The sequence below is a fragment of the Periophthalmus magnuspinnatus genome, chromosome 2 (assembly GCF_009829125.3).
Source record: "Periophthalmus magnuspinnatus isolate fPerMag1 chromosome 2, fPerMag1.2.pri, whole genome shotgun sequence".
NCBI classification, from domain to species: domain Eukaryota; kingdom Metazoa; phylum Chordata; class Actinopteri; order Gobiiformes; family Gobiidae; genus Periophthalmus; species Periophthalmus magnuspinnatus.
In genome coordinates, this window is record NC_047127.1 from 9,256,862 (window position 1) to 9,281,317 (window position 24,456).

The following is a 24,456-nucleotide window of genomic DNA, read 5'->3' on the forward strand; positions in this document are numbered from 1 at the left end:
AAGTTTGGACGCACCCTCTCATTTTTACTTTAAAGGGGCCGTATTACACTATTTTCTGATCTGTGTTATAGTGTTTCCTCATCAAAAACAAACCTGGAGTTGCGTTTTGTTTCATTCGCACATGTTTAACACACAAATCTTGCATATTTAGGCTGAGTTCTTCACTCAAACCTTGTGATGTCATTCTCCAATACAGGAAGTGCTTCACTCCAGACACTTTCACTAGAATTATTTGGATCATTTCAGCCCTGGAATTGCCAAACTTTGCTAAATTAAAGGTAAAAGGTAGCTGCTTATTTGAAAATACCTCTTCATGACATCACAAGGTGGAAAACAGAGCATTTTGAGCTTTGGAGATGTAGACAGACTAATAAAAAAGGGTTACTCAAACATGTGTGAATGAAACAAAACACAACTCCAGGTTTGTTTTTGAGGAGGTAACAACATTATAACATGACTTAAAGCTCACAAGAATCAATTTTGTGTAATATGGAACCTTTATGGGACCTTATATGAAACATGTTGTATTGAATTATGCAGCAAAGAAAGCAGTACTTATATTACCCAACTAAATATTTGTTTATTTTTTATATTCAAATACTCATCTATATATATATTTTTGTTTTAAGAAATGTTGGACAAGCTACTAGAAGTTTTCTTGCACTCGTACCACCTGGCAAAATATTATAGCAAAGCATTTTGAAATTATGGAAAACTAATAGTGTAATTTTACCTAAAAAATATTGATTGACTTATTATCAGACAGCAGTAGTGTAGGTAGCATCTAGTGGTGATATGTGAGAATTACAACAGGGGGGCGTAAAAAACAAAACACTAACTTAAATTTTAACTCAACCAAGAACAATTTGAACGTGTTTTTGTATAGAATTTGCATGTTCTTCCTGTGTCTGGGTAGATTTCTTCCAGTTTCCTCCATCAACCCGAAAACATGCACAGTTGGTAACGCAGTCCTGACCAAAACTAGCTCAAGATCTGGAGATGGGTTCCTCCGGTTCCTGACAGTTTGCCCCAGCGACATTCACAGTTTGGTCAAATGCGAGACCATTTTTCCTACGTTGACAGTAATGCACGTACATCTTAACCCTATATTTGTGTGAAAAATAGCTGTCCATAGTGTTACTGCTCACAAACCACCTCATTACACAGAGGTCCTCTCCTCTTTCCTCAACAGCTCTCGTCTCAAATTAAAACCACTGCACCATTCTCTGCCCGTGTTTTCTACGTGCTCAAGGGTTCCTTCAGCAGTATTTTATGAACAGTGTTGAGAAGAGGTGAAGAGGAGTGTGCATGGTGGGAATGGGTGTGGACGAAAAAAAGACACTATTTAGAGTGGCTCAGTGGTAGAGCGGTCGCTAGTTCAATTCCAGGTCCAGCCAGAAGATGCAGAGGAGAGAGTCAGATGGAGCAGAGGATGAAGAGGAGTGTGTCAGATAGAGAAGAGGATGCAGAGGAGAGAGTCAGATGGAGCAGAGGATGAAGACAAAACAGAGGAGAGGGTCAGAGGGTCAAGTGGAGAAAGTCAGATAGAGCAGAGGATGGAGAGGAGAAGGTCAGATAGAGCAGAAGTAAAGAGGAGAAGGTCAGAGGATGAAGAGTAGAGGGTCAGACTGAGCAGAGGAGAAAGTCAGATGGAGCAGAGGATGCAGAGGATGAAGAGGAAAGGGTCAGATGGAGCAGAGGATGAAGAGGAGAAAGTCAGATGGAACAGGAGTTGCAGGGTAGATGGTCAGAGGATGAAGAACAGCATGTCAGATGGAGCAGAGGATGAAGAGGAGAGGGTCAGACAAAACAGAGGAGAGGGTCAGAGGGTCAAGTGGAGAAAGTCAGATAGAGCAGAGGATGGAGAGGAGAAGGTCAGATAGAGCAGAAGTAAAGAGGAGAAGGTCAGAGGATGAAGAGTAGAGGGTCAGACTGAGCAGAGGAGAAAGTCAGATGGAGCAGAGGATGCAGAGGATGAAGAGGAAAGGGTCAGATGGAGCAGAGGATGAAGAGGAGAAAGTCAGATGGAACAGGAGTTGCAGGGTAGATGGTCAGAGGATGAAGAACAGCATGTCAGATGGAGCAGAGGATGAAGAGGAGAGGGCCAGATGGAGCAAATGATGCAGAGGAGTGGGTCAGATGGAGCAGAGGATGAAGAGGAGAGGGTTAGACTGAGCAGAGGATACAGAGGAGAAAGTCAGATGGAGCAGAGGATGCAAAGGAGAGGGTCAGAGGAGCAGAGGATGAAGTGGAGTGTGTCAGACGGAGAAGAGGATGTAGAGGAGAAAATCAAATGGAGCAGAAAATGAAGAGGAGAGGGTCAGACTGAGCAGAGGATGCAGAGGAGAAAGTCAGATGGAGCAGAGGATGTAGGGGAGAGGGTCAGAGAATGAAGAGGAGCGTGTCAGATGGAGCAGAGGATGAAGAGGAGAGAGCCAGACAGAGCAGAGGATGAAGAGGACAGAGTCAGACAGAGCAGAGGACACAGGGGAGAGGGTCAGACGGAGCAGAGGATGCAGAGGGCCAGACGGAACACCCAAAAAGTAAAAAACATTTCATACTTTTTCTCCCAAAGATATACAGTCCATGTTTGCAGAGGTGAGCGCTAGGTTAATGGGGCAATGATAAACTACCTTTGCCGCTTCGTGAGTTGCGTTTTTTGGCTAGCACGCCCCAAACACCGCATCCAGATTAGTTTTTGACCTTGCATAAAGTCATACGAGTCTTTTGGAGATTCAGATGTGATCGCAGACGTTGGAATTTCCCTTAAAAATGTCCGAGCGCATGCAGAGGACGAGAGGGAGGGCATCATGGTAAACAGATCGTGATGCTAGCCATGTTCCCACCAGGCGCCTTATCGGGTGTGGATTTACATCGTAATAGTGGACACTGGTGCTTGGGAAGTCCTTCAAGAGGTCGAAACGAATAATTTATGTTTTTTTTTAAGGGTGTATCTGTTAATATAACAACAGACTTTTAATGTAATAACTATGGCGAGGCAATAATGTCATAATTTCTTGCCAAAAATGTGATACGTATGTGTTTATTTGGTCATCTTACTGCTATTTGATTCACACCATCCACTGCGGCACAAACTTGGAGTTATTCAGACATTGCCAACACAGGGCTCAAGTGATTCCCACAAACACAGAGGGAATAGTGAAAGAAGAATAACACGTGCAAAAAACCCTCTCCGCTTGTGGTTATCCAAAATGGGCCTTCAGTAGATCTAAGAGAGCTAAAAAACAGGACAACGGGGAATCATAACCTGGAAGAAAAGGTGTAACTATTCCCTACACAGCTTGCGTGTTTGAAAAGCTTCAGAGCAGTTTCAGACAGCATGAATTTCCAGTATATTTCAAACCTATAAAACACTTCCAGACAGAAACTGGTTCACCCAAAGGACAACACCCTGAGTTACAAACAAAGCAATGTGGTCTACTCCATTCAGTGCAGTGAGGACTGCAGTGAGCGTTATATTGGAGAAACTAAACAGCCACTACATAAGAGAATGTACCAAAAATGTTGCAAGAGCAGCTCAGGACAACAATCTGCTGTACATCTACATCTCAAAGACACTAACCACTCCTTTGAAGATAGTGAGGTGCAGATCTTAGCCAAAGACGATGCATCTTTGAACAGGAATAAGGAGCTTAGATATAGTTTATCTCATATTTGTAGCTACGTCTTCAGACTGAAATCAAAACAAAGAAAATAAGAGTATGCTAATAGGTGTGAGAGCATGCTAATAGGCCTGAACGATTATGCAAAATATGACTCAGGCACAGTTTACTTACTGTAGTTCAACAGACTTAGCTAACAAATAGAAACCATATACAAATAGGAGTGTTAGTTTCAGTGTAGTTTCTTGTGCTATGGATCAATTCTGGACGACTAAGGGATTACACAGACATTTGGCGAAAAGGTCATTGACTGGATCGCAGGTGAACCAAGTCCAATTTTAACACATGGCATAGGTTTGTAAAGCATCAGTCCAACCGTATTGATAGTGGTATTAAAATAAATAAATTAAGTGAAAGTAGAATTATAATTGTCCTTGCAAAATGTGTATTCCAAAGCAAAGGACAACTGCTGAATATGGACGGTGCTTCTTATTAACCCCTCCCACTACTCCTCACATAAATTAACAAGCAAAGAGTTAAAATGTTGAAGTATTACACTGTTGGCCGCAGTTCATTATTGGCTCACCAAAGTGATTGCATTATTGGCTGGTTACATTACGGGCTCATTACATTTAAAGTTGGCCAGAGTTGTTACGTTATTGGATGTTATTACATTACTGTCCGCTATTACATTATCGGTTGCTGCTATGCACTGTGTAAATCTTTGGGTGGACACCTGCTTGTCTCCATGAGGATGTCGTTCAGCTTATCTTTCTTGCATTTACTAATTACAAACGTGTTTTATTGCTATGAAAATGACTTGAAAAAACATCTGACCTGCCTGGTGGCGTCATCCTTCTTGTCTCCATGGTGGTAGAAGTTTAAAGGGTCTATGTTACTCTAGTTTCTCATCTACGTCATGAAGTTAGTTCCTCATCAAAAACAGACCTGGAGTTGAGTTTTGTTTCATTTAAACGTTTAACATACAAACCCTGCAGATTTAGGCTGAGTTTTTCTCTCAAACTGAAAACGCCTTGTTCCACCTTGTGATGTCATGTGGTAATACAGGAAGTGCTCCGCTGTGTTTTTAAACCCCACACACCTTCACTAGCATCATTTGGATGATTTCAACCCTGGATTTGCCAATCTCTACTGAACAAAAGGTAAGAGGTAGCTGTTAACTTGAAAACTACCCCTTCATGACATCACAAGGTGGAACAGAGCATTTTGAGCTTTGGAGATGTAACAGACTAATAATAAAGTGTTACTCAAACATGTGTGAATGAAACAAAACACAACTCCAGGTGTGTTTTTGTTGAGGTAACAGCATTAGAACATGGCTTAAAGCTCACAAGAGTCAGTTTTGTGTAATATAGGATCTTTAATGTCATAATATGGAACTTTCGCGGCATAGCAATGGAGACAAGCAGGTAGGGCAGGGTAGGGCAAAGGCATTTTCACCGAGGGCCACATCAGCAAAATGGCTGCCGTCAAAGGGCCAGAAGTAAAATAAATATAACAACTTTTTAAACTTGTTAATTGACTGTTTATGTATTTTACATTTTTAGACCATCATACCTTTAAATTTACACAGTCGAGTGACACATAAAATGTTTAGAGGGCCACATTTCTCCCGCGGGCCTTGAGTTTGACACATGTGAGGTAGGGGATCCTCCACTAGAAAAGCTACATAGTGCACCTTCAAAGATAAATCTAATAATTTCATGGGATGATAAAAAAAAAAAACTATTTCATTTTTAATGGTTTGTAGTGGTTCAGAGTTAAGTTATTATTATTTACCTTATGCATTCTGAACATCCTAATGATTCACCGCAATGAGTTTATAAGTGCTTTTCACAACTATCAGAGAAGATGATGATGACAACTAGCATGCTAACTGCGTGGCAACATTACCTCCTGGTTTGCGGATGATAAAACGTTGTAGTCAGCACACACTGGTCTCATTTTGACCATATGACCTTTTACTATACATAATAATGCAACAGTTTAGCACAAGCAGTTTAATACTATGATATGCAGGAAATGCTGAAATTTGGATGAAAAACTGTGTAGATTATATAAGTAAGTGATAACTTTAACCACACGGGCTCTGCAACTTGCGTGTATCTCCAGATATCTACACAGCATGCAAATATCTGTAGGCCTATTCACTTGTGCTCACTGACTGCCAATGCTAACGCTAACGGTGCCAACTCACGCAGTGGTCCAGTATGGGCACTCATCGGTCAATGGAAAAGAAAAACAGATTGTTGGACTAGTGTCTGGACAAACAGTTTGCTAATTGTAGAGACAAAAATACACCCTTTTGTTTATTATAATTAAGAGGATTATTCTTGCATACAAATATGGATTAGACTGTTAGACTGTGCATGTTTCAGGGCAAGAGAAAAACACAGGGAGAACATGGAAACTCCACATGAAAAGTTATCACGCTGCCAAGGAACTGAACCGAGGACCTTTTGGCTCTGTGTTAGCAAGAATACAGAGAGATAGAAATAGAGATGTGTAGAGATAGAGAGAGAAACAATGGAGAGATAGAAATAGAGAGGTGTAGAGGTAGGGAGAGGGGTTGAGAAGTGTAAAGAGAGACGTAGAATGATAGAAATAGAGAAAGAGAGAGAAGGGTTGGGAGAGAATGAACAAGAGAGATAGAAGTAGAGAGGTGTAGAGATAGGGGGAGAGGGGTTGGGAGAGAAAGAATAGAGAGAAGTGGAGAGACAGAAATAGATATAGGGAGAGAAGGAATAGAGAGAGAGGTGTAGAAATAGAGAGGAGTAGGGATAGAGAGAGAAAGAATGGAGAGAGATAGAAATAGAGAGGTGTAGCGATAGGGAGACAGGGGTAGAGAGAGAGTGGAGGAGAGCGATAGAAATAGAGATGGGGAGAGGGGTTGGGAGAGAAAGTATATATATATATATATATATATATATATATATATATATATATATATATATATATATATATATATATATATATATATATATATATATATATATATATATATATATATATATAGAGAGAGAGAGAGAGAGAGAGAGAGAGAGAGAGAGAGAGAGAGGTATAGGGAGAGGGGTTGGGAGAGAAAGAATAGAGAGAGGTAGAGAGAGAGAGAGAGTAAAAGAGAGAGAAGTAGAGGTAGGGAAAGAGGGGTTGGGAGAGAAAAAATAGGGAGAAAGGTAGAAATAGAGAGGTGTAGAGGTAGAGAGTGAGAAATTGGAAGAGAAAGACCAGAGAGAAAGGTAGAGAGTGTATCTCTCTACCTCTCTATATTCTTCAGAATAGAGATAGGAAGAAAGGGGTTGGGAGAGAAAGAATAGAGAGAGACAGAGAGAGAGGTGTAGAGATAGGCAGAGAGGGGTTGTGAGAGATAGAATAGAGAGGTGGAGAGACAGAAATAGAGATAGGGAGAGAAAGAATAGAGAGAGAGATAGAAATAGAGAGGTGTAGAGATAGGGAGAGAGGGGTTGTGAGAGAAAGAGTAGAGAGAGAGGTAGACAGAGAGAAATAGAGACAGAGAGAGAGCGAGAGAACAGACAGTTAAAGAGATAGAAATAAAGATGGAGGGGTTTGCATCTGTTCAATCGCTGCCATTGTTGTTGTTAAAAATATAAAACACAAAGCATTGTTTCTGTGAGCGGGCTTGCCTTTCCAAAGATCTGATCTGTAAGTTGACCCGGTGTCACCTATTTGTCCTCACGGAGTTTAATAAATCAGTTTAATATCACCGTGACGATAAGCAGGTAGCGGCAGAAAAGTCACATAGCGCGTCTTTAACTCAACAGCTTTCAGTAGCCACTTCGCTCTTCCAACAGACACCGGCGTACCCCCCCTCTGCTACGGCCCATTTTGTTCACAACACCCATCGCTTGTCAGCTCATCACATTCCGTACGTCTTTCTTTGACATGACCTGATTTTTTATGCGTTTCGGCAATTTTCGAATCGCCGCCGCGGAATACACTCCGGTCAATTTGTGCGTTCAGTAATAAATGTGTGGCCGGATTCATGGGAGCCGCGCCGGTTAGATTAGGCGCAGTGGGGAGCAGGCAAATTGACAGAATCACCGGGTTTGAATGTAATCTGGACAATTCCCCAACTCCCTCATCCTCCCTCCCTTCCCCCGCCCGCCGGAGTATTCACCGCTCCGCTCTCCCATGGCACACGGAGGCCGGATATGTTTTAGTGAAGGTGTTTTTTATTACGATGTTGCCGATTCACCTTTGCCGTTTTTTTGCCCTACTTTTCAAATCGCTGTGCTTTTTTACTGTTTACGCCAAATGGGACAAGTGATGGGAATTTAAAGGTCCTATGTTACACAAAGTTGTAAAAAACACACACCCAGAGTTGTGTTTTGTTTGCCTACATCTCCAAAGCCCAAAATGCTCTGTTCCATGTTGTGATGTCACTAAGTGGTTGTTTCCAAGTTAACAGCTACTTTTTTTTGTTGTTTTTTTTACCTCTTTTTCAGTAGAGATTGACAATTCCAGGGCTAAATTCATCCAAATGATTCTAGTGAAGGTGTGTGGAGTTTAAAAACACAGTGGAGCACTTCCTGTATTACCACATGATGACATCACAAGGTGGAACAGTTTTCAGTTTGAGAGAGGAACTCAGCGTAAATATGCAGGGTTTGTGTGTTAAACATGTGAATGAAACAAAACACAACTCTAAGTCTGTTTTTGATGAGACAACAACATTTGAACAAAGATCAGAAAATAGCGTAATATGGACCCTTTAAGAATCTTGCTGTTAAATTTAAAGTGAATATAACAGGTCAGACCACTAATTTCACTAAAACATAGTTAGCATCAGTCTATTTAAGATTTTAGTTTTGTCATTTTGCTAAAGGTTACAGTTTTGGAGCGATTCCAGCTTCCACAGATGAATGCTGTTGTTGTAATCTTAAAGCTGGCAGCTATTGTGTTGCTGTGATTTAAACTGTCACTCGTAGTAGTAGTAGTGGCAGCAGTAGCTTTAGCAGTAGCAGGAGTAGTAGCAGTAGTATAAGTAATAATGGTAGCAGCAATGGTGGTAGTAATAGTTGTAGTTGTAGTAATAATAGTAGTCATAGTAGGAGTGGTAGTAGTAGTTGTTGTAGCAATAGCAGTAGTAGTAGCAGCCATGGTAGCAGCAGTAGATGTACTAATAGTAGTAGTAGCAGTAGCAGTAGTAGTAGTAGCATCAGCAGTAGTATTAGTAGTAGCAGCAGTGGTAGTAGTGGTAGCAGCAATAGTAGTAGTCCTAGTAGTAACTGGTATATCAGTTTTGAAACAATTATTTACTTATTAAGATACACATTCAACTACATATTATTCAATTTGTCTTTGATACTGACCCCTAGAAATCCACTTCTTCACGTACTTATATAGTAGAAGTATTCCCTGTCATGTGATTCAGCTCATATCTACTTCATGTGTGACCTTTGCCCCTCTGGTCCCCTTAGGGCCCAGACCAGTGTGTCAGATGCCTGCACTTCAAAGATGGACCCAACTGTGTGGAGAAGTGTCCTGACGGGGTACAGGGCGCCCACGGCTTTATCTTCAAATACGCCAAGGCCAACAACGAGTGTCACCCATGCCACGCCAACTGCACCCAAGGGTGAGTCTACGTGCGACGGTACCAAAGCGACCGACGTCCAGAGATCAAAACAAAAGTGATAAAATAAGAAGATATAATGGTGCGATAATGCTAACGCTGAACATGCTAATGACATACAGCGCTGTACTGGACATGTAGCTATTGTATACATTACCACAATCATACACAGGCACAGGGGGAAAGTGTCTTGCTCAAGGACACAATGGCGATATGAACCAGAGGGCGCTATGATTGATTGATCTGCAAAAGTTATTCTCAATATTGTTTACTTAAATTAAAGTTTGAAGGAAAAAAAATGTCATCCAAATTATTACACAACAAAAATGTGCAGATAGAATTATAATATATAAGTATACAGTTTAAAAGATTTTCACAATATTGGTATTAAACTATTTTAATTCGTCAAATATTGGTTTTCACCTACAACAGCAAGACAAATTTTGGATACTGGCCCAGCAAGAAACAAAACAAATTATTTATTTATTTTTTTTAATCAAATATTGGCCTATATTAAATTACATATAAAATACAAAAAAAAAATAAAAAATAAAGTGATAAAACCATACTTTGGAACATTCTTCATGAGATATATACATTTTATGCCATACTGTGGAAGATCATAGCTGAAAGAACAACATTCCCATGGTAACAAGCAAAAAAAAGACCTCCTCCAGGCCCAATAAGAGTCAGGTTTGTGGAGATGCAAGCCCGCTCAGAATAAGGATGCATGTTTTTTCAAAGTTTTCAATTAACACAACCATAAAGAAAAAAAATGCTTTTATTTTAGTGTATTTTTGACAGAAAAGTTATATTCTATGGCTTTAAACGATAAAAAAGTGAACTCATATAAACATATAATAGATTTGACTAATATGTTAATTATTGTTACATCATAATACAGATGTTTTTTTGGTTTTTTTTCCCAGTGTTTTTTAAGAAGACTCCCACACTTGGTTCACTTTCATTAGTACAACGTTTCGGTCTGTCTAACCTTCCTCGGGTAGAGTTCAAAGTGACAGAGACGTAGTAATAAAAGTGAACAGAGAGTGAGACAGTGTGCGGGAGTCTTTTAAAAAACCCTTTCAGCCAAGTGCCTCTCCTCCAACGCACCTGTCGCAGAGTCTACACAGAAACAAGTTTTTTTTTTAGTTTTTTTTTTTTCAATGGACCACAGGAAGAAAACCGACAATTTCAGAATCCGAAGAAGTTTTATAGAACCTGTCAGTAAACCAAATTCACAAGCTAAAAACTTGCTTCAGTGTTCTGGTACAACATAAAACCAAGAATACTAAGAGTAATAAATGATGAAATAAAGGCCTTGCAAACAATAAGACGTTAAAGCTGACATATAACGTATAATCTACAGCATCGGTGGATCATTATGTTAAAATTTGCACATTTAAGTCACGATATTCACCTAAAACGACTTAATAAAAGAAACAAATCTGCTGACATCCACGCTGTAAAACTGCGGTGTCCAATAGAACCTGACGTCACCGTAAACGTCATCGCAAACAAAGAGCCGTGGAGGTGTCTGCAACTCCGATGGATAGCTACAGATTTTCTTTTCTTTTGCACCATAATGACTACGCCACGCTGACGAATCCTACGTGTTTCACCGATTAAGGAAATAAAATGAGAATGACTAAGTATAGAACAGTGGGCAGTGGTAAACGGGGGTAGAGCTGAGCGATGACGTCTTGAATGCAGGAGAATAAAGATTACTCAAACATTCATGAATCACTTAATCAACAATAATACCATAAGTACTTGTAACAGAGTAGATACGTCTCATTACCCGCCTATGTTCAAAATGTCACTTGCCAGGTGCGCTCTGTGAATCCTCTCCTAAGGTAAAGTGAAGGCGATGATGGAGGAAGCGTCTGGGGAGGGGTCTGCGGTTCGTCGGGGCCAGGAGCAGTTGACCCAGAAGGGAGTGAGGAGAGCTGGGTAAATGAACTGTGAGGAGAGAGAGCCTGAGGGAATGGCATTCAGACAGATACATGCACCAGTGTAGCGCTTTAGAGAGGGGTCTGGGAGGGCACCTGGCATGGGAGATTCAGCGGGATGGGAGCAAAGGGCAAGTGAGTGTAGAGGAGGAGATAGCCGGAAGCGTAAAGAAATGTAATGCGGAAATGTTGAGAAATAAAAAAAAATGAGAAAATGCTGAGAAATGAAAAGGAACCTGAAAAAGAAAAAAAATGAATTTGTTAAGAGCGATATCTTTCAGTTGCCTATATCTAATAATTATTAAAATTGAAAAAAATATACCAAATAAGGTTGACAGAAAAATAGATGAAGAAAAAAAGTACAAAAACAGATTTAAAAAATAAATAAATATATCAATATGTATGTACAGTTAGTTGTTCGTAGAAAATAAAATATAATTTAACTAACTAAATAAATAAAATGTAAATATACAGAACACAAGAAACCAATAAAAATACCTAAATTGAATAACCAAAGTCTGAAATGTTTAAATTAAAACCACAGACTATATAAAGAAATGGAATAAGTGAGTGCGACGTCATGAAGCTCATTGAGGCTAGCAGTTACAGCGGCGAATTTGGTTCCGAGTTCCATATTTGGAATTTCAACTGAGTATCATAGCAACCAAAGAGCCAATCAGGAGCAAGGCTGTTCCAGGTAACGCCCCTTCCCACCTGCACCGCTGGTTTAGTAAAGTGCGGGAGTTTAGTAACGCTGTCAATGAAACCTGTTGCTAACGTAAGCGGCAGCGACTTCAGGGAAAGGATACATTTAGGGACAAAATAGCTAAATTAAAATGCCAGGATCATGTAGAGCGGGTTAACACGAACATTTTAAGGCCCATTTTTATATATAGTCTAGAATTAAACAAACAAATGAAAACATGAATTCCTTAGTTCTATTGGTTGACATTATAGTTTGTAAGTACCTCAAAATGTGGTCTGGTTTGGTTCTGGTTTGAGTGCCATTTAGTCCTGATGTAGACATGGTTTGGTTCTGTTCTACTCTTGGTCTAGTCCTGGTTTAGTCTCGGTTTAGTCCAGGTTTAGTTCTGGATTTAGTCAGTTATTATTTTGTATGTGCCAAGTGTGAACGCAGCCTCAGTGATTTGAAATGAAAGTGACAAACATGAAAAAAACAAAAATAGCTTAAAAAAAAACCCAAAACACAAAAACAAAATAAAACCATAAATATTTTCTAAAATTTTGATTAATTATTATTATTATTTCATTATTATTTTTATTTTTTATTTTAATGTAAAAAAATAAAATAAAAAATCTAGCACTGCCTCTTTCCCTATCGTAAATTCCATCTTGTTTCTTACCCTGATCAGATTTAGCTTCTTTTCCCAGCTTTGCTAAAGAGGCAGTGATTAGCGTGCGGCTGTTCATTAATGCTAGCCTCCTGAGTGAGGGACAGCGGGACAGAATCCGGGGGGACACTTTTTGATTGCTTTGCCGTGTTTGTTCGCGCGCGACGCAAGACACAACAAATTACCTAGCAAATGAGGAGCAAGAGCTAGCTTTGGAATTAAATCTGAGGCTTCGTTGTCAATGCAGAAAGGAGCTAATTAGCAAACACTCGGATCTCATTCTGCTAGCGCACAATGGTTAGCCGAGGATTGTGAAAAAGGATTCTTAGTAGATTTGTAATGTAATGTTAGTAAGTGAAACTAAATAAATTACATAAACCTTAACCTTTTTTTTTTTTTTAATCATTCGTTTTAACTTCGTCATTCATATTTAAGCTAATACAAATGCTACTAGCTTCTACTACTACTACCCCCCACAATACAGGCTCTATCATACTATTACTGTTACCTCTAACCAACTACTTATGTTACTACTGCTACTACTACTGTAGGGCAATATCTTTGTCATCACCACTGCTCTTACTGCAACTACTACTACTACTACAGTTACTAGCTATAACTAATTTTTATCAATTCTAGCAACACTCCAGCTATCACAGTACTTGCTCTACTACTACTGCAACTACTACTACTATTACTACTACTACTACTACTACTACCACCAACAACAATATTAACATTACAGTTACTAGCTATATGTGATTTTTATCAATTCTAGCAACACTATTGTTATTACACTACTTGCCCTACTACTACTACTACTACTACTACTACTACTACTATTACTACTACTACCACCAACAATATTAACATCATTACAGTTCCTAGCTATAACTGATTTTTATCAATTCTAGCAACACTACACTACTACTACTCCTGCTACTTCTGGCCGAATACTACTACAATACCTGCAGTAACACTAAAGCCTATGTCTATCACCACAACTGCCATTACTGCAACTACTTCCACTGCCAACAATACTTTACTACTATTACTACTACTACCATGTTCCTATTACTAAAGCAAGACTACATATAATACTTCACCAAACACTATAACTTTTAATTACATCTACTATTACCACTGCTATTACATTAGAGTATGCAAACTTTCTTACAGGAAATGTACACAAATCGAGAATATAACCTGTACTCAAACGTACATAAAATAAATACTGATATTGACGTACTTTCTCGCTCTAGTACTGCACACCTCAACGTCTTGCCTCAGCCGGTGTAAAATGTTTTATTTAAAAGCATCTACTTTAATTGGCTTCGGTGTCAAGACGTCTATCTCCGGACTTGTTATGGTGATGCCCTTTAACCCCCGATGCTAGCATGGTTGAAAATAGCCACTAGCGCAATATGCTACATTGTATAAGACAAAACATAGCATGACATAGCATAGCATATAAGAGCATAGATCACCTCCACTTGGCCTCGGATAGCACTTTTGTCCGTTGCACTATATGGCCCGGTGGAAGTAACTGTAGAAAAGTGATGTAACAACTAGCAATAGCCGCTAAACATGGCAGAGAAGTTGGATCCAGAAGTTTTTTTTTTTAAATGCCACGATTTGTAGCTTTTTAAAAAGACAGGCTGCAAACTTGTCAAAAGTGATTTCAAACTGACGCAGACATTGGCATTAAAATTCCGAGGATGTAGCAATAAAATATGCCAGATAATAAATGTGTCGCGGTTGCGTTTATATCATTTTCAGTTAGCAAGAGAATGAAAATGTAACTTAAGCTAATGCAATAGCTTAAAGGGCTATTACTGTCCTGAATTGACTTTTCTGAAGTTAAATTGTTGCGTTGTCATCAAAAACGTATCTGGAGTTTTGGCTAAATTAATTCACGCAGGTTTGAGTAATCTTGCGTGTAAATTTGTCTCTTTCTCGGCAAGTCAAAAGGCTCTGTTCCACCTGATGATGTCATGAGGTGGTGCCCTCCTTCACCAGGAAGTGCTCCTCTGTCTTCTGAACGATATTAACATAACATTGGGTGTAACATGAAGCAGATATTACAGTGGGAATAAACAAATAAGCTCCACCCACAACCGCATTTCAATAGAGCTGCTAAACTGAGTGAAAAAAGAGCGAAAGGGGGAGAAGGGGCGGGGTCTAGAGGTATAACGAACAGTGTGATTGGTCTAACAGGTATCCACATGTAACCACACACAAACTCCACCCCTGCAGTTTTGTGTGATGTCACCAACTACTGGAAATCGTAGTGGCCACTGGAGGCAGCACGCACACACTCAGATTTAGACGTTTTTCACCAGAAAGCTGCACATTTACATATTAAGCCCTAAAGCTGCCAAAAAATGATTAGGTGTCCAAATATAGTTCAAGTAATAAAACAATAAAACAATAAAACAAAGCACAATATACCATTTTTCTATGTGAATGACTCATGTGTTTTGTGTCCTCAGGTGTGTGGGACCCAGGCTGCAGGACTGTGTGGGCATGATGGACAGGTAAGGCTTTTGTTTATACGTCCTAGCCGGGAATGTGAACAATACATAATGCAATTTGTATACGATTAGAATATTAATGTTCTAGAGACAAATATTTGTCAGTGTTATTTGTTAAATGGAAAAAAGCCATACATAGCAGTACATAAATAGAATTTTTTTTTAATATTTTGAGATCATAAAGGCAAAAGAACACATTTTTATTCTTATTCTAGTATCTAAAATGAAACAATATGCCTTGGTTCATAAAGAAATAAATGTTTCCTCATCTGTAAAATAAAATAAAATAAAATAAATAAAAAATAGGGGTGCACCGATCCAATACTGCAATACACGTATCTGATATGGACACCAATACTGAAACATTTGCTGGATCGAATATCGGCTTCCAAATATCGGTTCAGACGATATCCTGTTTGGACATATAAATAGACAGAATAAGACTATTTACTGGTCATTTTCAGCTCAGAAAGTCTCATAATGTTTGGACTTTTATTAATACAAAGTTATTCTGTAATTAGTTAAGAGATTAATAACAGGTAGATAACACTTTTGGATAAGTTCTGTTCTGTTTCATTTTATCTTTATTTTAAGGAAACGAATGCTTTGTTTAGTCTCTGCCCTGGTATCGGTTGATTTACTGTATTTTCTGGAGTATAAGTCGCACTGGAGTATAAGTCGCACCAGCCAAAAAATGTATAATAATTAAGAAAAAAACTATTAAAGTGCGGTTTATAGTCAAGAAAATATGGTACTTAAATGTATAGTACAAAACTGAAAAAAGGTGGATCAGTGCATTTCTCTACACAACGGAAAAGATTAATTTCACACTTAACACATTTAACCCAATAATTGTCGTGTTCAAGTGGCTAACATAAACATTTCTTGCGTATGGATTTGGACATTATCTCATTGCAATTCTCTCTTAACACCTCCCCACATTTTACCATGATCCACAGTAATTTAATGTAACCTAGTCTGCCCATCTTTTTTTCAGTTTACCCTTATTGTTTTCACTACAGATATTGCCCACACGCTGATATTGTTTTGCAGGTAACAAACTCACAGACAGCCAGAACTAATTCTTCCATTTGGGCTGCGCTAAGGCCGCGGTCTCCTGACTCCTGGCTTCATACCAATATTACTCCGCCAGTATTGACCGCCTGTCCAACACCCAAACAAAACAAGTGCAGTCATTTCCAAAAATGTCAAAGTATTTATATAGGGGACGCAGGACTCGACCTTCAACTGTTCGCAATGTACCCACTTGACAAGTTTCAAAATTGTATGAACTTGCAGTATGTTGTAAACTTAAACTATTTACTTACTTAGATGTCTTGGGAGGAAAATATGAACTGTAGGTGCTGGGGTTTAGGTAGTGCCCATTCAGAGTCCTTTTAGGTTTAAACCGACTGTATTTCAGCATTGAACCTGGCAACCCAAATAGAAGATTCATGTGAGGCTCAATCTGCTTTTTTATTGGATAATCGTCTCAAGAAGTTAAATAAATGGGCCATCATCTCTGCCATCTGGGCCATTTTTTGTAATAAAGAATAAATCAGCATTATAATAATCAGTAAAAGCTATATTTGATTGGAATATGTTTAGATTCATATCTTGGGGACACTTTAATCTAAATCTTACATACAGTTCCTTTAAAATATTTTTTTTACTATGCAACATTAAAGGTGCACTGTGCAACATTCTTGGTGCTAGTCTGCGAGCTCCTTGTCCTAATGAAGATATTATTGTGTTGCTTAGAAAGTTTCACAGTATGGGCTTATTTATCTTCATGAAAACAAGCAGGACATGTAGCCAGGCCAAGTTCCGTGTCAGATCTGCGGAGAAGCAAATCCACTAATGGGTAGAATTTAATGTATGTTTTTCAGGATATTTCTGTTCCCTCGATACTTTGCAGGGACATCACGCTGGGGGTGTACTGACTGTGTGTTTTTGATGGAATGTTCAGAAGTTACTATTTACTAGTTACAGATTAGCAAACACTGACAAAAGGTTTTAGTATTTTTTTTCCTGAAAGCTCAAGAAAAAATATAAAATGGGTTTTAAAAACAGGTTTTAAGGAGACTGTGATCAATTCAAGCATTCATGGTCCTGTTTAGGTGTTTTATTTTCAACAAAAAGGTGAGAGTGACAAACTGAAAAACTGTTGGCTAATGCTAGCTAACTGATGACTTCAATGCTATTAGAGAGTGACTTGTTTAACAGCAGAAAGTCAGAAAGTCAGTTCTTTTCAGTCAGATTGTGTTAAAACAAAGCTCAGATTAAAGTCTAACTTGAGTAACAGAGCTTCAGACTGAGGAGAGCCTACAGTTAGCATCACACCCAGGGAAATGTTGATGACATCAGCTGCAAAGTACCAATAAAGCAATTTTTTGTAAGATGGATAAGGTTAATACCATAGACTGCAAAGCAATAGCACTGCCATCGAAAAAAAGCAGGTCCCAAACCCTCCACCAGGATGTTCCCTAGTGCACCTTTAACCCGCCCAGTCAAATCTGTATCTTTAACCCACAATTCTTCATGCACCACTGTATTACTCAGCATTCCCATTAAGATTCTACTCAGTCTAGCGTTCAGTATAAATGGTGACTTTTCTGCCGACTCCACAAAGCTCCCAGATTCTCAAACAGCCCGCAGACTCCGAAGCCATTACAACGTCCATAAACGCTGTGATCTTTACAATTAAACAATTCCACTCATTACCGCTTTAACCAAATGCCTACAGTACGCCCATAAAAGGCCTTCCCACCCGCCCAAATATAGCCGTTCCTTTGAGCCTCTGCAGTCTTTCTATCCGCCGCCACAATGCTCCTCCTTTGACCCCCTTGCTACAAAACCCTGCTTCCTAATTAGAGAAATCCTTGCCTCCTCTCTCCTAGCTTCCTCGGCACAATCCCCTTTTGTATTCTAGCTCCCTTGTTCACCTGTTTACTTCCCTCTGTTGTTGTCCTCCCTCCTTCCACCTTAGCTGACCTTTCCCGGCTAGCAAACTGCGCTATTACTATTCAACGCTAGTCTTTTTATCTTATTATACCTCTTTGTTAGATTTCAAACTGGAAGCGTTGCTAGGCGCAATCGATAACAGGCGGCGGCTAACCATATAGCGTCACCCGTATACGCAAGCTACACAAGCTACACGACTCTTCCATTAACGGCTAATGGGTGCGACGGCTAATAGGGTTTTGAGCATAAGCTAGGAAGGAAGAAGCTGGCGATTTCATGCTAGGTGCTTTTTTTTTTTTTTTAGATTAGAAAGTCATATAGGGACTTAGCAATGTACTGTATGTAAATGGCAAATGCATTAGCGGTGTTTTTAGAGCTAGCGAAAGTGCAGCTAACCTTTTCCACGGTAAGAATGCTTTTAGCTGCATGGAGTTTTAGCCGGCTACCTCGCCACTAGCTACGTAATAAAAGTTCCACAGTACAAAAGCTTTTTTCCCCAATGGCCGGTAAGTAGAAACATCTGGGAAAGCTAGGAAATTGCTTGTCATTTTGGGGCTAGAATGTTTCGGGACCTAGTAGAATTGATGGAAGACTCTTTTTTTTTTTTTTTTCTTCTTACTTCAAAACAGAGAGAAGAGTTGACTCAAAAATAAAAGCAAGTCGTGAGCGAAGTTGCGCGAGTCGGCTGGCAACACCACAGGGATATTTCTGTAAATGAACATTTTGTCCGTCGATGTAATGTACCCGGAGAAAGTAACAGCTATTTCTTACAGCCAATCTACGGACTTGTCATTCAGAGCTAAAAGTGGAAATAAAATATATAACCTGAAAGTGATATTTTATCACATCTTCTTTTTTTGACGCGGATAAAATAAAATGCCAGCTCTGATGTCTATGTTTTCATATGCAATTCAAATATTTTAAAGTTCTTATATTATCTGAAATTGACTCTTGGGAGGTTTTAATCATATCTGAAGTTGTGTTAGGTTTCATTCACACATTATTCGTTTGTCTACATCTCCAATGCTCAAAATGCTCTGTTCCACCTTGTGATGTCATTAAGTGGTAGTTTTGAAGTTAACAGCTAAGTCTACAGTATCTTCTGGTACATGGAGGAGTGAAGAGGTTTCAATCAGACAAAAATTCTTCACATGATTCTAGTAAAGGTGTATGGAGTTTAAAAACACTTGCCTTGCCAAACACAGATAATCACCTAATGACATCACAAGGTGGAACCAAATATTTGTCAGTTTTGGAGTCGGAGACTGGTCAATTACGGAGTTTTATGATAAGAAAAGGTAATAGAAGAAAAAAAAATCAAAATCAAAAATAGACTTGATAATTAAAGTTTCAAAAAGAGCATGATTCATGAAAATATACTTAACATTTACAGTAAGAAATATTTGCCCGGACATGCAGATATGGTTTTAATCGAGTAAACCTAAAAACAGTCACCAGAATATAAGACCACAAAGTACTGCAGTAGGGGGAAAAATTTGAAAAACAAAAAAAACACTCTTTTCATAAAACATCCATTCAAAATTACATCCTTTGCATCACAGCTGTACACATTATCTTCTGTATCTGACTCGTTCTTGTGTACTCTCTCCCAGGACCCCTCTGATCGCGGCGGGCATCATCGGCGGCCTGTTCCTCCTGGTCATCCTGGCCCTCAGCGTGGCCGTGTACGTGCGCCGCAAGAGCATCAAGAAGAAGAGAGCGCTACGACGCTTCCTGGAGACAGAGGTACGGAGGCCACACAGGGACACGCAAACTTTGAATTTTTTTTTTCTTTTTCTTACAGTTTTATTTTAATTGCTCTATGTGGTCCTGGTGTTTTTATTCCGCTATCTTGTCCCCAAATCACGAATACATGGCATGAATACTAATAACAAACTAGACAGGCGCCTTCTTTCCCCAAGCTTGATCTCGTTAGCGTTAGCAACAGTTTTGATTGACAGCAGTGCGCCTTGTTCCCGAGCGCCTGCACTGCTGGTTTGGCAGGGGCGGGAAGGGCAAGTACTTTTAGCAACCACTCTGAGCTCTGGTTGGCTTTTATGGTTTGCGTACTCACATTTCCAGATATAGGTCTTGGTAACAAATTAGCCGCTATAACTGCTAGCCTCGATTGGCATCACCCACAGCATTTGTCTGGAGTGACGCCAAAGTCCCTCAGTCAGCTTCTGTATACAGTCCTACAGTGGTCTTGGTTGAGAAAGTACAATAGAACTACAAATTACATCCAGTCATAGTCACATCAGCTGTTTCCTGTTTACAGTAAAACGACCCGCTTTGAGACTCCAAAATCTCCCATAAATCAGAACATTGCACTTCTGGTTTAGCTGCAAGTCAAAACTGTGTTATTATTTGTGAAATGTGGTGCAGTAGTTCAGATAAATGGTTTTAATGCACAGAAGGCCGGCGATAAACTAAGCAGGAAGCAGAGTTGTGTTTACTGTAGCAGCAGCAGCTTCACCCTGATCCTCGTTGCGTGGATTTATGTGAGGAACTACTCTCCTTTTAACTTTTTAAAAAATGCTTCAAACTGGATTAATAGCGCAGTTTTGTGGACTGGGTGTCACATCACTAATGGATAATATGGATGAGAATGCTGCATTTTAACTTTACAACTTTAGAGGTGAGTCATAAAGTGGCCTCATTATTTTTGGCTGTTTCCTGAGTTTGTAAGTTGCGCCTCGGTGTCCATCACTCTGCCTGCCCCTGGTGCTCTGTTTTATTGGTTGGTGCAGTGTTGGTGTTTTGTGGTTATAATATAGCGGTGCAGCAGATTCAAAAATCACAAACAAAGATGCAATGTGGGGTCACGTCTTCCCAAAGTCAGGGCGAAGCAAATTGGGTCCTAAATCAGGAAAATTAACCTGTAGTGTGTGGCAGACTTAAGTTGTACACGGTGTCCATGAAGTCTCTTTACAAAGGCAATGATAAGATATATTAATTTCTGTTGTTGTAGCGACTGGGGGGGACCAAAGATTCAGACTCAGGGTAAAAAGTTTGAACAAAGTTATTTATAGACATGGAAATGTAAATGAAGGCTGACGGAGCAGACAGTTGAGAACGGTGTTGTATGCTGAAGTCTTCGAGCAGGTCATGGGTAGCGGGGTCAGAGGCCGGGGTGTTCGTTCCGGTCGAGGTGAGCTGGATTGGAGGCTGAGGTGTTTGTACCGGTTGTGGAGAGCTGGGTAAGAGGCGGAGGTGCAGAGTAGTTCAAAGGAGCTGAATCACGGGGGATACACGGACAAATACACCAAAGGATGACATAAAGGATGACTTGTGGAAATACAGGAAGATGACTAGACGATCTGGCAGTTTCTCTAACAATCCTCAGCCCCTTTGTACTCCAGAGGCTGAGGCTTGATTGCGGATCGGCTGCAGGTGTGTAGTGGGTGGTGCCAGAATCTCCGTCCAGCTCCAGGCAAGTCACAGAAGGGCGAGGGGGGGCAGCACAGAACTCACAAAAAATCCAAATCCTGACAGTTGTACTCAGTGGTTATAAAGTTTTTAATCACATTGCATTTTTAGGCCCATTTTTCTTCCATGAGAGATCAGTTACTGCAGATGTCTACTTTGAATTTTTGACTGAATATATGGGACCACCACTGCTGGACCTTCAACCAACCATCATTCTAGAGCAAGATGGTGCCCCGTAAGTTCATGAGTTTCTTAATCAAACATTTCCAGACCGTTGGATTGTGGCCACCACGTTCACCAGATATCACACCTGTGGATTTCTTTCTATGGGGCTATGTTAAAGAAATCGTGTATCGAACAAACATATGGGACATTACTGAACTAAACAAAAGATAACAAATGTGATTGCAACCATTGATGAGACTATACTGCCCGTATAGACGTGTATTAAATGAGGTAAAAAACTTTGGAAGCCACTGAGTACAATAGAACAAGATTTGATTAAAATATCTGATCAACTGCCTTTGTAATACTTTTTAATTGTAAAGAGACTTACTCCTTAGACATTTGAGGTTTGGTATTTTCTACACATATTATAATGACATTTTAAACTTCAATTCTGTTCTTTGTCCACACTGTAGAAAGTCCTTCATTCTCATTACCAACATTTCATGATACATTCTGAAAACGCACACACTTGTACCAGGCCCATGTACAACACTGAAACATCCTTTAGAATGAAATGCTACGAGACCACCTCATACTTGTTTGCAGTCACTCCCCGATGGAAGTTTACATCTGCGTGCTACATTTTGTGAGCGTTCCCTGACGACGGTTTCACTTTGCGGCGTTTGTAGATTTGGACGGGCGATGGTGACGTGTCTCCATGGAGATCAGAGCTGTCAGCGTACAAAGGCTGTGTGTTCCTTATGCCACCATTTTGCAGCGACATGACACGGGAAAGTAGCATTCAAAGGGAATTCTTAGGGATGACGACTTCCAATGCCAAACAGTCAGGTTTAGAGTGAGAGTTTTTGTGATTAGAAAACGTTCTCATGTATCTGAACAAAATGATATGGTATAAACAGCTCTTAAAGTCAGAATAATCCGCTATGTGCTGTCTCATCTAAAGTGTTTTATGGTCTGGTAATCAAGTGCGCAGTTAGCATGCTAGTTGTTGTTATTACCGTCACATCAAAACTCCACTCTGGCCTCTGAAAGTTCTGAAAAGAGCTTATAAACTCATCATCGTGAATAATTGGGATGTTCAGACTGCATTAGGTACGTGAGGAACAACTAACTGGAACTAACTAACTAGTTTTTCACTTTTTTCAAGTAAAAATCAGGTACAGCGCCTTTAGTCAATCTTAACTTTTGATTTACTACTTTACTACAGGTGTTGGGGCTTTCGGCTCTTTTTATGGGATCCGAATCTTTTGGATCTGTTCATGTCAAAGACCCGTTCAAAACACTGGCTCTTTTACTATTTATTTATGTGACAGAAGCCAATATGAGAACTCATTTTTAACAATAAACGAATCACAGGCTAAAATTTGTTTGAAATGGTTCAGACTTCGAGTTGAGATTCACTTTCAATTGGTCACATTAAGAAACCCTTCAAAAGAGCCGATTTGTTTCTGATCTCACTCTGAAACACTCTGTTCCCCCTTGTGATGTCATGTGGCAAAACAGGAAGTGCTCCACTGTGTTTTTAAATTCCACACACCTTCACTAGAATCATTTGGATCATTTCAGTCCTGGAATTGCCAATTTCTACTAAACAAAAAGTAAAAGATAGCTGCTAACTTGAAAACTACCACTTCATGACATCACAAGGTGCAACAGAGCGTTTTGAGCTTTTGAGATGTAAACAGACTAATAATAAAGGGCTACTCAAACATGTGCAAATGAAACAAAAAACAACTCCAGGTATGTTTTTAAGAAGCTCACAAGAGTCAATTTTGTGTAATAAAAAAAGTTATAAAAATGACATTTAATTAGTTGGTTAAAACTCTATAAATTTTCCAGCCCAAACAGACATGGTGTAACAAAGCAAGAACAACAAAGCAGAAAGTGTTGACACAATAAAAGTATTCTGATTTAGGAACTTTTTCATATTGCGCCAATTAATCCCCCTGTAGTTCTAAAAATGATATAATAGCAAAAACACTCACACACGACTCAGAATGGCTTTAGTCACAAAATGCTAGCTACGTCTCTGTCAGCTTGCCCCAAGGCAGCTGTGGCCACTATTGAGTCATCATTTATACCATACCATCAGTGACGTGTTCAGAATAGTTACACACAGCCTGATAGTGTTATTAACATTCCATCCCATTCATTTTAATGAGATGGCAAAACAAAAATATGTGAACTTTAGAAAATAACTTCCATCTCCCTTTTGTAAAGTTCACTTATTAAACCAAGATTTGTGGTGGTCAAGGAAATAAAAGTAAAATTTCTGCCAGTATTTCAAAAAACAAAAGGAAACAATGCTACACACTGGAATATTTATAGGCTCTGGTGTTACTCAGGTGTGGGCAAGTGGTTTTCAGTCACCAAAATAGCCGTGTTTTTTCATAGTTTGTGAGGTTTGGTGGCTAACGCTAACTCTCCCATTGAAAATATACTGGAGCCAATGTGTGGAATGGTACCAGCCTTTAGAATATTACATAGACTCTATATATAAATAGACATAGCTAACTTGCTAGCATTCCGGCTCCATTGACTCTGGCTCCAATTCACTTTGTTTTGGGAAATTGTCGCCCCTTTCTCTGTAACTGCGGCAGTTAGCCTTGTCATTTTGGTCTTAAAATGTTCATATTAACCCGTGCTACATGATCCTGGTAATTCTACTTCACTATTGTGTTTGTAAATCAGGGTATGAACATTAACAACAGGCAAATCAAGCTCCTTCTTTCCCCAAGGTTGTTGCCGCTAGCGTTAGCAACAGGTTTAATTGACAGCGTTGCTAATTGGCAGCGTGTG

General features: G+C 39.5%; 1 protein-coding gene across 1 annotated transcript in view; it reads left to right on the top strand.

Annotated features, from left to right (window-relative positions):
- The window catches only part of LOC117384930 (receptor tyrosine-protein kinase erbB-4-like), a 540,640-nt gene that overhangs the window by 422,498 nt on the left and 93,686 nt on the right, over positions 1-24,456 (top strand). Inside the window, exons 15-17 of the mRNA XM_055228388.1 lie at positions 9,086-9,240; positions 15,034-15,078; positions 19,653-19,785. Coding sequence (XP_055084363.1) covers positions 9,086-9,240; positions 15,034-15,078; positions 19,653-19,785 — 333 coding nt within the window. The remainder of the gene's footprint in view (positions 1-9,085; positions 9,241-15,033; positions 15,079-19,652; positions 19,786-24,456) is intronic.